The 13,156-nt window shown below is 39.8% G+C and overlaps 1 protein-coding gene across 1 annotated transcript; it reads right to left on the bottom strand.

Annotated features, from left to right (window-relative positions):
• Positions 1-5,130: 5,130 nt before the first annotated feature.
• LOC115813985 (NACHT, LRR and PYD domains-containing protein 3-like) lies at positions 5,131-11,973 on the bottom strand. Its single transcript, XM_030776688.1, has 9 exons — positions 11,924-11,973; positions 9,624-11,399; positions 8,774-8,914; positions 8,433-8,486; positions 7,232-7,405; positions 6,774-6,938; positions 6,485-6,658; positions 5,904-6,077; positions 5,131-5,224 (listed from the first exon to the last, which is right to left on the bottom strand). Exons 1-9 carry the CDS (start codon positions 11,971-11,973, stop codon positions 5,131-5,133), a joined length of 2,802 nt encoding a protein of 933 aa, XP_030632548.1.
• Positions 11,974-13,156: the final 1,183 nt, after the last annotated feature.

The following is a 13,156-nucleotide window of genomic DNA, read 5'->3' as shown; positions in this document are numbered from 1 at the left end:
TTTCATTGAATTGTCACTCTTCATAGACACACAGCTGGGTACAGGTGAGCCTGATCTGCCCTGTTGAACACTGTTTAAAAACATTCTTTAGCCAATATGGAGAACAATATTACAGTATATTTCCAAACCTGTTACAGCAATATTTTTGAATGATTGGGAAATAATATAAAGGATACCACTCTTAACAATGGTATGTGTAAAGAACAGTTATTTTGTCTTTAATTAGTCATTTCTTGTACACAGTAATTAAATTCTTTGTCATTTTAGGATGATCTGCATTGGTATTGGCTCCTCATGTTTGATGGATGGAAAACAGGATGAGGAGAATCAGACCTCACACCTGGTTTTAATGATGTTATGGCACCGAATGTGTTTAATATAAATGAGAACTGATTTATGTCCTGATCACACTACTCACATGTCATCGGGTGGAATATTTTCACCATCATAATTAATCGGCATTTTCATTGACCTGTCGCTCTTCAGGGACACACAGCTGGGTACAGGTGACACTGATCTCTCCTGCTGAACATGGTCAAAGGTACAAAGACAAAAAACTTAGAAAAGTGAAAGTGGAAAAATAAACCAGGTTGTCTTACATGTGTCTCTTACAGGACAGAATTTGGCTTTTAGAATTATTGTGCATTAAAGATCCATCGTAATTCTGTGAGTCTCCCCAAAAACATTTCTGAAAATATCTACATCACTCTTTACTTTCATTTACATTACTGAAGCAAACAAACAAACAAACAAACAAAACAGCATCAGTTAATAAACTGTCATTTCATTCTTCTTCTGAGAGAAAATTACTTATGGTACTTATAATTGGTACTCAAAGTTTATTTCAGCAAACCTTAATAATGTGTCATTTCATTTGCAGATTGTATGTGATAGACTGCATTCTATGGCACTGTCCTGGACCCCAGTAACAATACTTTAGATTACTGTATCTGTTTTCTGTTGTGTTGTTATGGGAAGTATTACTGTATGGAAGTATTTGTACTTTATGATAACATGATGGCGTAATGAACATACAGTTGATATTGTGTAGAATTGAACAATTCATTTGAAGGCCACAATTTTAGTTCACCTATTTACCAAAATAATGGAGCAACACCCGATGATAAATAGAACTGGTTTGTTTCAGCTGGACTCAGAACAATGTGGAAAGCCTATAATAAACTTTCCTATATAAAAATATTTCAGTTGAAATATGAGCTTAAATTGAATTGTCTGTTTTTTAGACATATTTATGTCCTCACCCATTCCATGTGCATATTTCTTTTATTTTAACAACAGCAACTTTTCCAGAAGCCCAACAAGTGGCAATCCTGTGTTGATTTAGATGAAAGATAGAAAGAAAAAGAAATTAAGAAATAAACAAACTGGAGCAATGACATGGCAGAATTTGATTTGTTAAACAGTTTGTCATAAGGGCAGTAAAAAGAAAGTTATTGTATATAAACCAGTTCAAACAGGTTCTCACAGAACAAGTCTGACCACTTTTCGTCTCTTAAACAACAGTGCACATGGAAAAAGCCTCCTGCTGTGAGAGCCACCTGCTGTAAGATCTGCACTAAAACACTAAAAACTGAACCATAACCTTCAAAAAAATAATCTCACACACTTTTGATTTTACAAGGACCATGACCATGTAAGTCATGCCTTTTGGAAATACTCAGAAATATTTGAAAATGTTTATCCTGTGATCACATGCCCTTGAATAGAACTGTTGATATGTTTCATATTAATGTATACCTCATACAGCGAATGTATTCAGCTGTGTTCTTAGTTCAGGGATATCGTTCTCTTGTCTTTTGTCAATCAAAACTGTGTCTGATATTCTGTAGTACTCACCATTCACCATCCCTGTCTCTGTATTCGCTCTGCCCTGTCCGTAAGTCTGGCTGAAAGCCTGAATAGCAACCTGTAAGTATTGTAAGTATTATGTCCTTCTCACTTCCTGCTCTATACACAGAAATAGCTTTAGGGGAGGAGTCACTGACATAATCATGCTTCTGAAGAAGGAAAAACACTCAATAATGTATTGAACATTCATATAAATAGTAGAGTTTTGATGACACATTGTCCAAACAAACATTTGTCCCTCAAGACCCCAATAACATTAGGCTGTACCATCCTGAACACATAAATTCTGATGGTTTGCATTCATATGTTACATGGGGAAAATGCCAGTCCGAAAAAGCTCACAGACCGACCCCTTGAGAGGTCAGGTAACCACAATGCAGAGACTGGAGCTGAGGAAAATAATACAAAGGTTTTATTTGTTGATCTAAAATTAAATTGAATTAAATCTCCGTGATCACACACACACACACACACTGTGACAGTGAGCAGTGAATTTAACCTCTGCATTTAACCCATCCTTACACACCAGTAGTGAGCACACACACACACACACACACTGTGACAGTGAGCAGTGAATTTAACCTCTGCATTTAACCCATCCTTACACACCAGTAGTGAGCACACACACACACACACACACTGTGACAGTGAGCAGTGAATTTAACCTCTGCATTTAACCCATCCTTACACACCAGTAGTGAGCACACACACACACACACACACACTGTGACAGTGAGCAGTGAATTTAACCTCTGCATTTAACCCATCCTTACACACCAGTAGTGAGCACACACACACACACACACACTGTGACAGTGAGCAGTGAATTTAACCTCTGCATTTAACCCATCCTTACACACCAGTAGTGAGCACACACACACACACACACACTGTGACAGTGAGCAGTGAACTTAACCTCTGCATTTAACCCATCCTTACACACCAGTAGTGAGCACACACACACACACACACACTGTGACAGTGAGCAGTGAATTTAACCTCTGCATTTAACCCATCCTTACACACCAGTAGTGAGCACACACACACACACACACACTGTGACAGTGAGCAGTGAACTTAACCTCTGCATTTAACCCATCCTTACACACCAGTAGTGAGCACACACACACACACACACACACACTGTGACAGTGAGCAGTGAATTTAACCTCTGCATTTAACCCATCCTTACACACCAGTAGTGAGCACACACACACACACACACACACTGTGACAGTGAGCAGTGAACTTAACCTCTGCATTTAACCCATCCTTACACACCAGTAGTGAGCACACACACACACACACACACACACTGTGACAGTGAGCAGTGAATTTAACCTCTGCATTTAACCCATCCTTACACACCAGTAGTGAGCACACACAACCACCAGGCGCAGGAGCAGTGGGCAGCACACCTGCGCTCGGGGGGCAGTTGGGGGTTGGGCACTTCAGCTGTGGATGTTTTCCTGCTGGTCCTGGGAATCAAACTTTCGGTCACAAGCCCACTTATCTAACCCTTTGGCTGCCCCTGACCCACCACTGCTGTACCCTCCACTAAGACTGGGTTAATATTCCTGCCACCACTAATGTACCCTTCACTAAGACTGGGTTAATATTCCTGCCATCACTAATGTACCCTTCACTAAGACTGGGTTAATATTCCTGCCACCACTAATGTACCCTCCACTAAGACTGGGTTAATATTCCTGCCACCACTAATGTACCCTTCACTAAGACTGGGTTATATTCCTGCCACCACTAATGTACCCTTCACTAAGACTGGGTTAATATTCCTGCCACCACTAATGTACCCTTCACTAAGACTGGGTTTAATGTTACACTCATTCACACACACTGATGCACTCATTCACATATAATGAATGAAAGACATTCACATACAGTGGATTACTGACACACAGATGTGTCCATATAACTAGGTGTGGTCCTATCAGGCATTAAGCATTACAGAATGTGGGGATTAAGTTAGTCATGTGTTAGTTAGTGGTAGAGGAGCTGTTTAAATCAGTAGTGTGTTTATTTTGTCCTGTAGGTTTTGGAAGGCAACATGTCCCCTGTCCTGTACCAGCCCTCTCTCTCAGATAAAATTTTTGCCCCCTCAGTTTAAACTGTAGCCTTAGGCCTGGGCGATAAAACGATAGCGAGATGTACCGCAATAGATACTTTGTCAATAAAAAAATGTTCAATAGAATGTTAGCGATGTGTGCCACGATAGACTCTATGGCAATAGCAATAAGAAAACTGTTCGATAAAATGTTTGATAGTTTCACTTAAATGCAAACTGCCAGGAAAGCACTTCACAAATATGCAAAGTTTGGTTGTATGAACAAACCCCAAGCGTGCTTCATCCCCCTGGCTCATAAACAGCCTATCATATCCCTTGCTAATGGAGAGTGCTTTGAGTGACATGCAGCACAGCCAATCATTTAACAGATGTATTTTTCGGTTGCACCCTCAACATGTGATACAACAACAGAAATAGACGGTGAGGAAATTGTCGATAAAAGTGAGATGGTTAAATTCAGAAGTACGACAGAGTGTTAGGGCCATCCTTCATAATTACATGCTTCATAATCAGGGCACAGCATGTGTGTGTGTGTATGTATATGTGTGTGTGTGTGTATATATATATATATCTGATTATGAAGGACGTGTGTGTCTGATTATGAAGAGACATATACATATACATATGTTATGTAAATACATGTACATATAGTTTATGTATATATAGGTGCGTTATGGTCTTTTGCAAGAAAAAGTTTAAATGTTTAAAAATGAATGGGGTCAACAAAATGAAAGAGCAATTAATACATATATTTACGCATCAAAAGGGGTTTGGTGTTTATGGTGTTTATTGCAAAAACAACTTTACAAGATTCTCAAGGAGAAACTGAATCAGGATTTAATTATGTCTAGATTGTTTTTATATCATTGCATTTATTATTGAAGAGACAGAATAGTGTCAGTGCAGGATCTGTGAGGTTAAGAGTCTGATCTACATTGGGCTACAACTTCCATAAAATAAACATTTACATGGAAAATAAATGAAGGAAGCAAATCTTTCCCTGGTCGATGGGAATCACAAGAACACAGACTCTGATTGACCAGGCCCGGTGTTTCAGCATAAATGAATGGTTTTGTCATTTAAACCATATCTACATCACAGCAATACAGCTGAAAAGCGTCTTATTCATCTCTGCCCAATCACATTCAGGTCCTCTCATCTCTGTCCAATCACATTCAGGTCCTCTCATTTCCCAGCATGACCGGCTGCTGCAGTGTGGGACAGAGGTTGAATAATGGTGACTGGTGTCTCTCAGGGCTGAGAATTCCACTGGGCAGAGAATCAAACACTGCAGAGAAGAGAAAGCACAAACAATTCTTTATCAGGTAAAAGCTACCGAAAAACAAATGTCTGCATATTTCACATCCTCAACATTTCCATACACATTCAGATGAAACACACTATCACCTTTATGCCACTAAGAGTGTGTAAGCAGTACTTGAATTACCATTTAGTAAGAGAACATGTACTGAAATGTACGCTGAAACCTTACGTGGTCCAGCTGCTGACGTAAGAAAGGAGACCATAACTAAACCATCTACTGGCAGTCACTGTATTTGAGCTCCTAAACCCATTCATCTCACTAACTTTAGTGCTTCCAGGTTAGACTGAGGATCCTCCTGTAAAACAGTAAAGATTTTCACTCCGAATCTTCCAATTTTATTCCCAGTCAAATTCAGTTCTCGCAGATGGGAATGGCCTGATCTCAGAGCTGAAGCCAGAACCACACAGCCTTCTTCTTTGAGACCACAGTTACACAAGCTGTAGGAAACAGATAGACACCCCTGCCTCAGTCTAGTGTGGACAACCAAACCATGATTCCAAATATGTTTGTCTCTATTTACAGCTGTAGGACTGATATTTCTCATACTAAAATGACATTCGCGACAGTCAGCATTTGTCAATCAATTACAAGAAACAAATTATACATTGATGAATATGTTCTCACCTCAGGGTTTCCAGTTTACAGCGTGAACTCCTCAGTCCTGCAGACAGCCGTATCACTCCTGAATCCTTCAGGTCATTTCTACTCAAGTCCAGATCTCTCAGAGTGGAGAACTTTGAGCAGAGGAGAGAAGCCAGGGCTGTGCAGCTTTTCTCTGTGAGGCCACATTCATTTAACCTGAGAGGGAGAAAACGTATGGTCAGACATGGTACTTCATGAGTTACATGTAGTGTTACTGTGCTTTAGTAGGATGCTGGATTTGATCTGTATTAAGTTAAGTTTCAGTGATTGCACACACACACTGTGAACAGTGAGCAGTGAATTTGTCTCTGCATTTAACCCATCCAACACACCAGTAGTGAACACACAACAGACGCAGGAGCAGTGGGCAGCATTCCTCTGCGCCCGGGGAGCATTGGGGTTAAGTGCCTTGCTCAAGGGCACACAGCCGTGGATGTTGGGCCTGGGAATCAGACTAGCAACCCTCCAGTCACAAGCCCGGTTCTCTAACCTTTAGACCACAGTACTTATTTATGTATTGTTTGATTTATCTGTTTGCTTTTAAATTTGACCAGCACACTCACTTCAGCGCCTGGAGTTTACATCGAGTTCGCATTAGCGCAGCACAGAGCAGTTCCACTCCGTCATCTCGCAGCTCGTTTGAGCTCAGGTCCAACTCTGTCAGGTGTGAAGGGTTTGATCTCAGAGCAGAAGCCAAAGTGCCACAGCCCTCTGCTCTGATAATACAGTTTGACAAACTGCAAAGAAAAAGAGGAATAAAGAGCTCTACTCATCGTATGTAATACAAAGCACACCCGCACGTACGATTTAAACGAGTCACGCAAGTCACCCGGTATTGCTCACGACTCTGACCTCAGTGTCTGTAATTTACACCGGGGATCTCTTAAGCCATCACTGAGCTGCTTCATGCCGGCATCCCGCAGGTCATTCTGATTCAGGGACAGCTCTTTCAGATTCACGACCACAGCTGAAGAAAGTGCTACACAGCTTTCTTCTGTCAGGTTACAGTGGTTCAGTCTGTGGGAAAGTCAGAGCATATCACCCTGTTCCACTCAGATCCACAGCCAACATGGAAAACATACACATATATGCATGTACACACACAAACACAACCATACTGGTGTACAGCGCATAACACACTGTGACAGATCACTAGATGTTCGTTCATATAATGTTATCTTAACACTGAAAAAGTAGACCACTGTGTGTAATTACTGACATATGTAAACGCAGATATATGTAAATGATGGTAACAGCATAGGCAGATTACAGTGTAGACTCCATATGTATACACTGATATCAGGTCTCACTTTAGTTTCTCCAGTTTACAATGACTGTCTTTAATTGCAGCAGAGAGTAGTTTCACTCCTGAATCTCCCAGATTATTCAAACTCAGGTCCAGCATTCTCAGGTGTGAGGGGTTTGATCTCAGAGCAGAGGCCAGGTAACCACAGCCCTCGGCTGTCACTGCACAGTTCTGTAGGCTGCAGAGAGAGAGAGACAGAGAGAAAGGGTTTTACTCACTATTTGGAAACAACATTCAGTTAGATATTCTTATGTGTATTATTTAATGGATGTGACAGCTGGATAGTATGCAACACAGCTGAATCAAATAAATCATTCTGTTTGGTAAAGACATGTCGTGCGGACGTATAAATTTTCTACATCACATGTGTCTAAATCCGGTCCTGGAAGGCCGGGGTCCCGTCGGTTTTTGTTTTCACCTCTTAGTTACCTGTTGATTTTCACCTTGAAAACTTGTGTGCACACTCTTCAGTCAATCAGAGACTGTCTTTAGTTGACCGACCAGAAAAACAGCAGGACCATGGCCCTCCAGGGCTGGATTTTGACAACCTTGCTCTACATCCACATCCTGTGTCCACATCAGCCTAAATGCATCTAAAATATCTAACGTATCAGCTGACACTGGTAGACTTCAGGAATACTGTTCAGTTCTTCAATAACTAAGGAAGTAGCTTATCCACAAAAGAAAGAGGTGACCTTACTGGGTCCAGCTTATCCATCTACATCCTTAGATAGACATTCTTTTCGCGATGCCCAATGAGGTGATAACATTCACATTCAAAATGATTTTCGGAGATGTGCGGAAATGTTCTCTGGCCAGCTGGCTGCTTACTGTTCCTTTACTGGTAATAATGAATGGGCTCTATACCTTATGGCATGTACTTTTTTTCCTCAATGATGAACAAACTTGTATTTCATGAAAAAAAAAACATTTCTAAATATCAAACTGTGCATGAGTTTCTCTGTAAAGTTATCCTCGGCTTAAATGGCACAATCCATGGAGATCGTTTCAGTTATTCTGAACTATACAGGAATCAGAGGGGTCAAAAGATTCCAATATTTTCCAAAAACTATCATGTTCCCAGTGCATTTGTCATAACTTATTTATTAAAACTCTGCATTTTTCTCTGATGAAATAGAATAGTTTTACCTTATTATTCACAACAGTGATTAAATACATAGATATCATTGCTGTGTTTGTCTTACCTCAGGGCCTCTAGTCTACATACTGGGTCCTTCAGCCCAGCATAGGGTGGTGTTCTCCCATTACCGCATGATAACCAGATGCCAAGGTCTGAGCTGTGACAAAAATGATGTATTGAAAATCTCACAATAGATCCTGACACCATCCTGGTTCTTCCCAGCTCACCACCACAGTGTGTAAACAACAATAACTTCAAACTCTCTACAAATCATCATACATCATCATACATACATGCCTTTTTTTTGCGAGAACAGAAAGCACCATACATCATACATACATCCATGTAATGAAATGATACTGTGCATGAAATCCTTACCATGCTTTTGGAAAGATGGCCATTGACTCCTGTGCTGAGCAAAGGTATTTAATTCCCGTGTCTTGCAGGTCATTGTGACTGAGGTCCAGCTCTCTCAGACTTGAGACCTCAGAGAGCGTGCAGATCAGAAATGCACAACCTCGCCACGTCAGGTTGCATTCACGTAGCCTGAGAGATAGGGGTGGGATTTCTTGTTGAAAACTAATTCACTTTTAACTAAATGCACTACCACACGAATTATATGGACTGTCACACAAACAGCGTTGGGGTAGTTACTCAAAAAAAGTAATTAGTTACAAGTGACCAATTACTTCTTTTAATTGTAATGGGATTACTTTACTTTCCTTTTAAAATGTAATTACACTACTCATCACTCTGTTTTTGAGTTACTCTCTAAAACTACAAATTCTACTAAGAACACTCCTTAGCTGTTCTAAAATAACCGTAAAGCGCAGCCTCATTCATGAGTTCACATTTTTGACCAGTGTCAGCATGAAAAACATACTTTTGAAAAGGTGTGCGTGATGTAGGAAAGGACATTTTAATAATCCAGTAACTGTAATGAGATTTAAACTGCAGTGCTTTGTTTCGTTATGGAGGAACCCCTAACACTGCATACAAACTTGAATAATCTTGCAGTACAAAATAATTAGCTCGAAAATGGTTGAATATCACATTAAATACTTTAAAATAAGCTTTAAAAGAACTTAAGAGGGGCATTCATATTTTGGACAAGAACATTCTGAAAGGTTCCTCTTCCTATGGCTGAGCTAAGTGCATGCAGTGCTCTACAAAGGCCTTAATCACAGAGCATGATTACAAGGCTAACTGTTTCGCTAAATTATATTTAACTTCTTTTGAAGTTAAGCATACTCACAAAGACTTTGTTGATGCGCCGACTATGGGAAGAATCCTGAACAAAACCGTTTCTGATTTGCCATATTCACGGAGGTCAAAAACATCCAACTCTCCCTCTGAAGTTAGTGAGACAAAGACCAATGCTGACCACTCTTCTTTAGTAAGTTCCTTTTTCAGCTCTAGTCCTCCTGGCCTTAGATGGCTTTGGACTTCCTCTACTAGCAAATTATCATTCAGTTCATTGAGACAGTGGAAAAAATTGATAGCCATCTGTGGACAGATAACATTCTTAATTTCCTCCTTGAGGATCTTTATTGTTACCTCTCTGTCCTGTGAGAAACCACTCATGTGATTTAGCATGTCTCTTAAGAGAATCTGATTGGACTCCAGTGAGAGGCCAAGGAGGAAGCGGAGGAAAAGGTCCAGGTGTCCAGTTTTACTCTGCCTGGCCTTGTCTACTGCACTCTTGTGTAGGTCTGATAGTTTCACAGTCTTGTTTTGATTTCTATCTTCACTGTTGGGCTGATGTTCTAGTACATTTGTATTATTGTTGCAGAAAGACAGAAACACATACAAAGCTGCCAGATGCTCCTGAATGCTGAGATGCACAAAGCAGTACACCTTCCTCTGGTACAGCCCACACTCCTCTCTGAAGATCTGGGTAAACACTCCTGAGTACACTGATGCTTCTCTGACCTCAATCCCGCACTCTCTCAGGTCTTCCTCATAGAAGATCAGATTGCCTTTTTCCAGCTGCTCAAAAGCCAGTCGGCCCAATTTGAAAATAATGTCTTTATCTGTCTCCTTGCTCTCTCTGTACTTTTCTCGAATGATTTTGATCTGAATTAACAGAAAGTGTGTGTACATTTGGGTCAGAGTCCTGGGGATTTTTCCACCCTCGGATTCACCCAACATTCTCTCTAGAACAGTGGCCGACATCCAACAGAACACTGGTATGTGACACATGATGAACAGGCTCCTGAGTGACTTAATGTGTGAGATGATTCTGCTGGCCATGCTCTGATCACTGATTCTCTTCCTGAAGTACTCCTCTTTCTGAGGGTCATTGAACCCTCGTATCTCTGTCACTCGAGAAACGTACTCAGGAGGGATTTGACTGGCTGCTGCTGGTCGGGAGGTTATCCAGATGAGAGCAGAGGGAAGCAGATTCCCCTTGATCAGGTTTGTCAGCAGAACATCAAGTGAGGCTGACTCTGTCACATCACAGAGAGTCTTGTTGTTATGGAAATCCAGAGGAAGTCTACATTCATCCAGGCCATCAAAGATGAACACAGCTTTATAGTTTTCAATTTCAGAAGAATTTAGTGCTTTTGTTTCAGCAAAAAAGAAATGGAGAAGATCCATCAGACTGCCTTTATGATCCTTCATCAAATTCAGCTCTCTGAACGGAAGTGGAAATATGAAGTGGATATCCTGGTTTGCTTCCCCTTCAGCCCAGTCCAAAATGAACTTCTGCACGGAGACAGTTTTTCCAATGCCGGCAACTCCCTTTGTCAGGACAATTCTAATGGGTTTGTCTTGTCCGTGTAAAGGCATGAAGACATCGTTGCATTTTATTGGTATGTCATCTGTTGTTACTCTTTTTAATCCTCTCTCAAGTAGTTGGACCTCATGTTCATTATTGATTTGTGCAGCTCTGCTGTCAATGATGTGAAGTTCTGTGTAGATGTCATTTAGAAATGCGGAATTTGCATGTCTAGCTGTTCCTTGAGCAACACGTTGAAACTTCTCCCTCAGACAGGATTTCAGTTTGGAGTGAACAACTGAGCAGCCTCTGTAAATTGACCACAACATTAGTGCACAGCTGTAGACAGATAAACAGGAATATTGCCAACATTGGGTCATTCTTAGAATGCATGGTTTGTCACTCACTTTGTTCCAGTAAGTGCAGTGTCCTTTGTGTTGGATGGGTGTTGGAGCTCTGAGAAGTGTGGTCCATTAAGTTGGGTGCTATTAATTGTTGAAAAGCCCATAGTCCATATTTAGTTAAATACAGTAATCATACATATTTTTCATAATATCAGATGTTAAGATTAACACCTGATTTCCCCTGATCTTTGGTGGCTTGCTCTGAAAGGACAAGATTCTCCAGTTTTCTTTGATATGATATGGATCAATGACTTAGTATTTTTAATTTATATAAATAATTTTAACTGATGGCAACAAATTTAGAAATTCACAAACTGTATTCAAAGCATTTGTTTGTTTGTTTGTTTTTTGTTTTGCAAGCCAGTAACAATCAATGGTAATTTACTTTTTTAACAGTCCATTTTAATAATCTTGATAGAGAGCTCTTACCCTTGCTTATCTGTGACATCGTCTTCATTGAAGCCGATCGGAATTCCCATTGAACGATGGCTCGCCAAGCTTGGTGCAGGTGAACTTGATCTGACCAGGTGAATATTATTAATCAGTAGGTTGTTCACTAATCACTATAGTGTTTATCAACTAAACTCAAAATGATCTAAATATTTCATGTTTGTAATGTGTGTAGTAAGAATGCAATGTAATGCAAAAGAATGTAATTTAATTTTATTTAGATATTTGATCATTTAATTCTATTTGTGAACAGTGAAGTCTTACCTTTGGTCAGGAGACACACCTCCCCCTTTAAGGCCAATGGGGATTCCCATTGACCTGTCACTCTTAACTGACCAACAGGTGAGTCCAGGTGAGTTTGGTCTCTCTGAATAAAAACTATGAGAAGACAAACAAACATCACAGAAATCTTCTTTAATTCAACGATCATTACATATTTGTGTTGAAAAACTGAACTGAATTACAATTTTTATGTACAAACTAAATGCATGAAGAGATATCATTTTCCTTACGTGAAGTTATGTTTAATTAGATTTTTCCAATTTCACAAGTAAAAATAATATCGATAATTACACAAATAGTAAATAGGTAGGTGCAAGATGCAATTATGCAATTCTGCAGCTACATAGCAATTTTAATACTACACTAATGTTCTAATTAAAAGCATTAATCAATAATTAAATCAAATTATCATCAATAACTAAAGGTCCTTACTTTTCGTACTGCTGAAACAGAATTCTCATCCAAACATAATCAGGATCAAGGCTATACTTAACGTCTTAGCAGAATTGTTTTATGTACTAATTTTATATATAGAAAAATGAGCTCTTACCCTTGCTTATCTGTGACATCGTCTTCATTGAAGCCGATCGGAATTCCCATTGAACGATGGCTCGCCAAGCTTGGTGCAGGTGAACTTGACCTGACCAGGTGAATATTATTACCATTGTTAATACCATAGTTTTTGTCAATCAAACTCAAAATTCATTAAAAATTTACTGTTTGTGATGTTAAAATATAATTTAATCATGTTGTGTAATTTGATGCTCTTATGATATATGTAAACAGTGAAGTCTTACCTTTGGTCAGAAGACACACCTCCCTTTTTAAGGCCAATGGGGATTCCCATTGACCTGTCACTCTTTACTGACCAACAGCTGAGTCCAGGTGAGCTTGGTCTCTCTGAATAAAAACTATGAGAAGACAAACCTC

This window comes from Chanos chanos, chromosome 6 (assembly GCF_902362185.1).
Source record: "Chanos chanos chromosome 6, fChaCha1.1, whole genome shotgun sequence".
Taxonomy (NCBI): Eukaryota; Metazoa; Chordata; class Actinopteri; order Gonorynchiformes; family Chanidae; genus Chanos; species Chanos chanos.
Note: the sequence above shows the minus strand (reverse complement) of the source record. Positions and strands in the feature narration are given on the sequence as shown.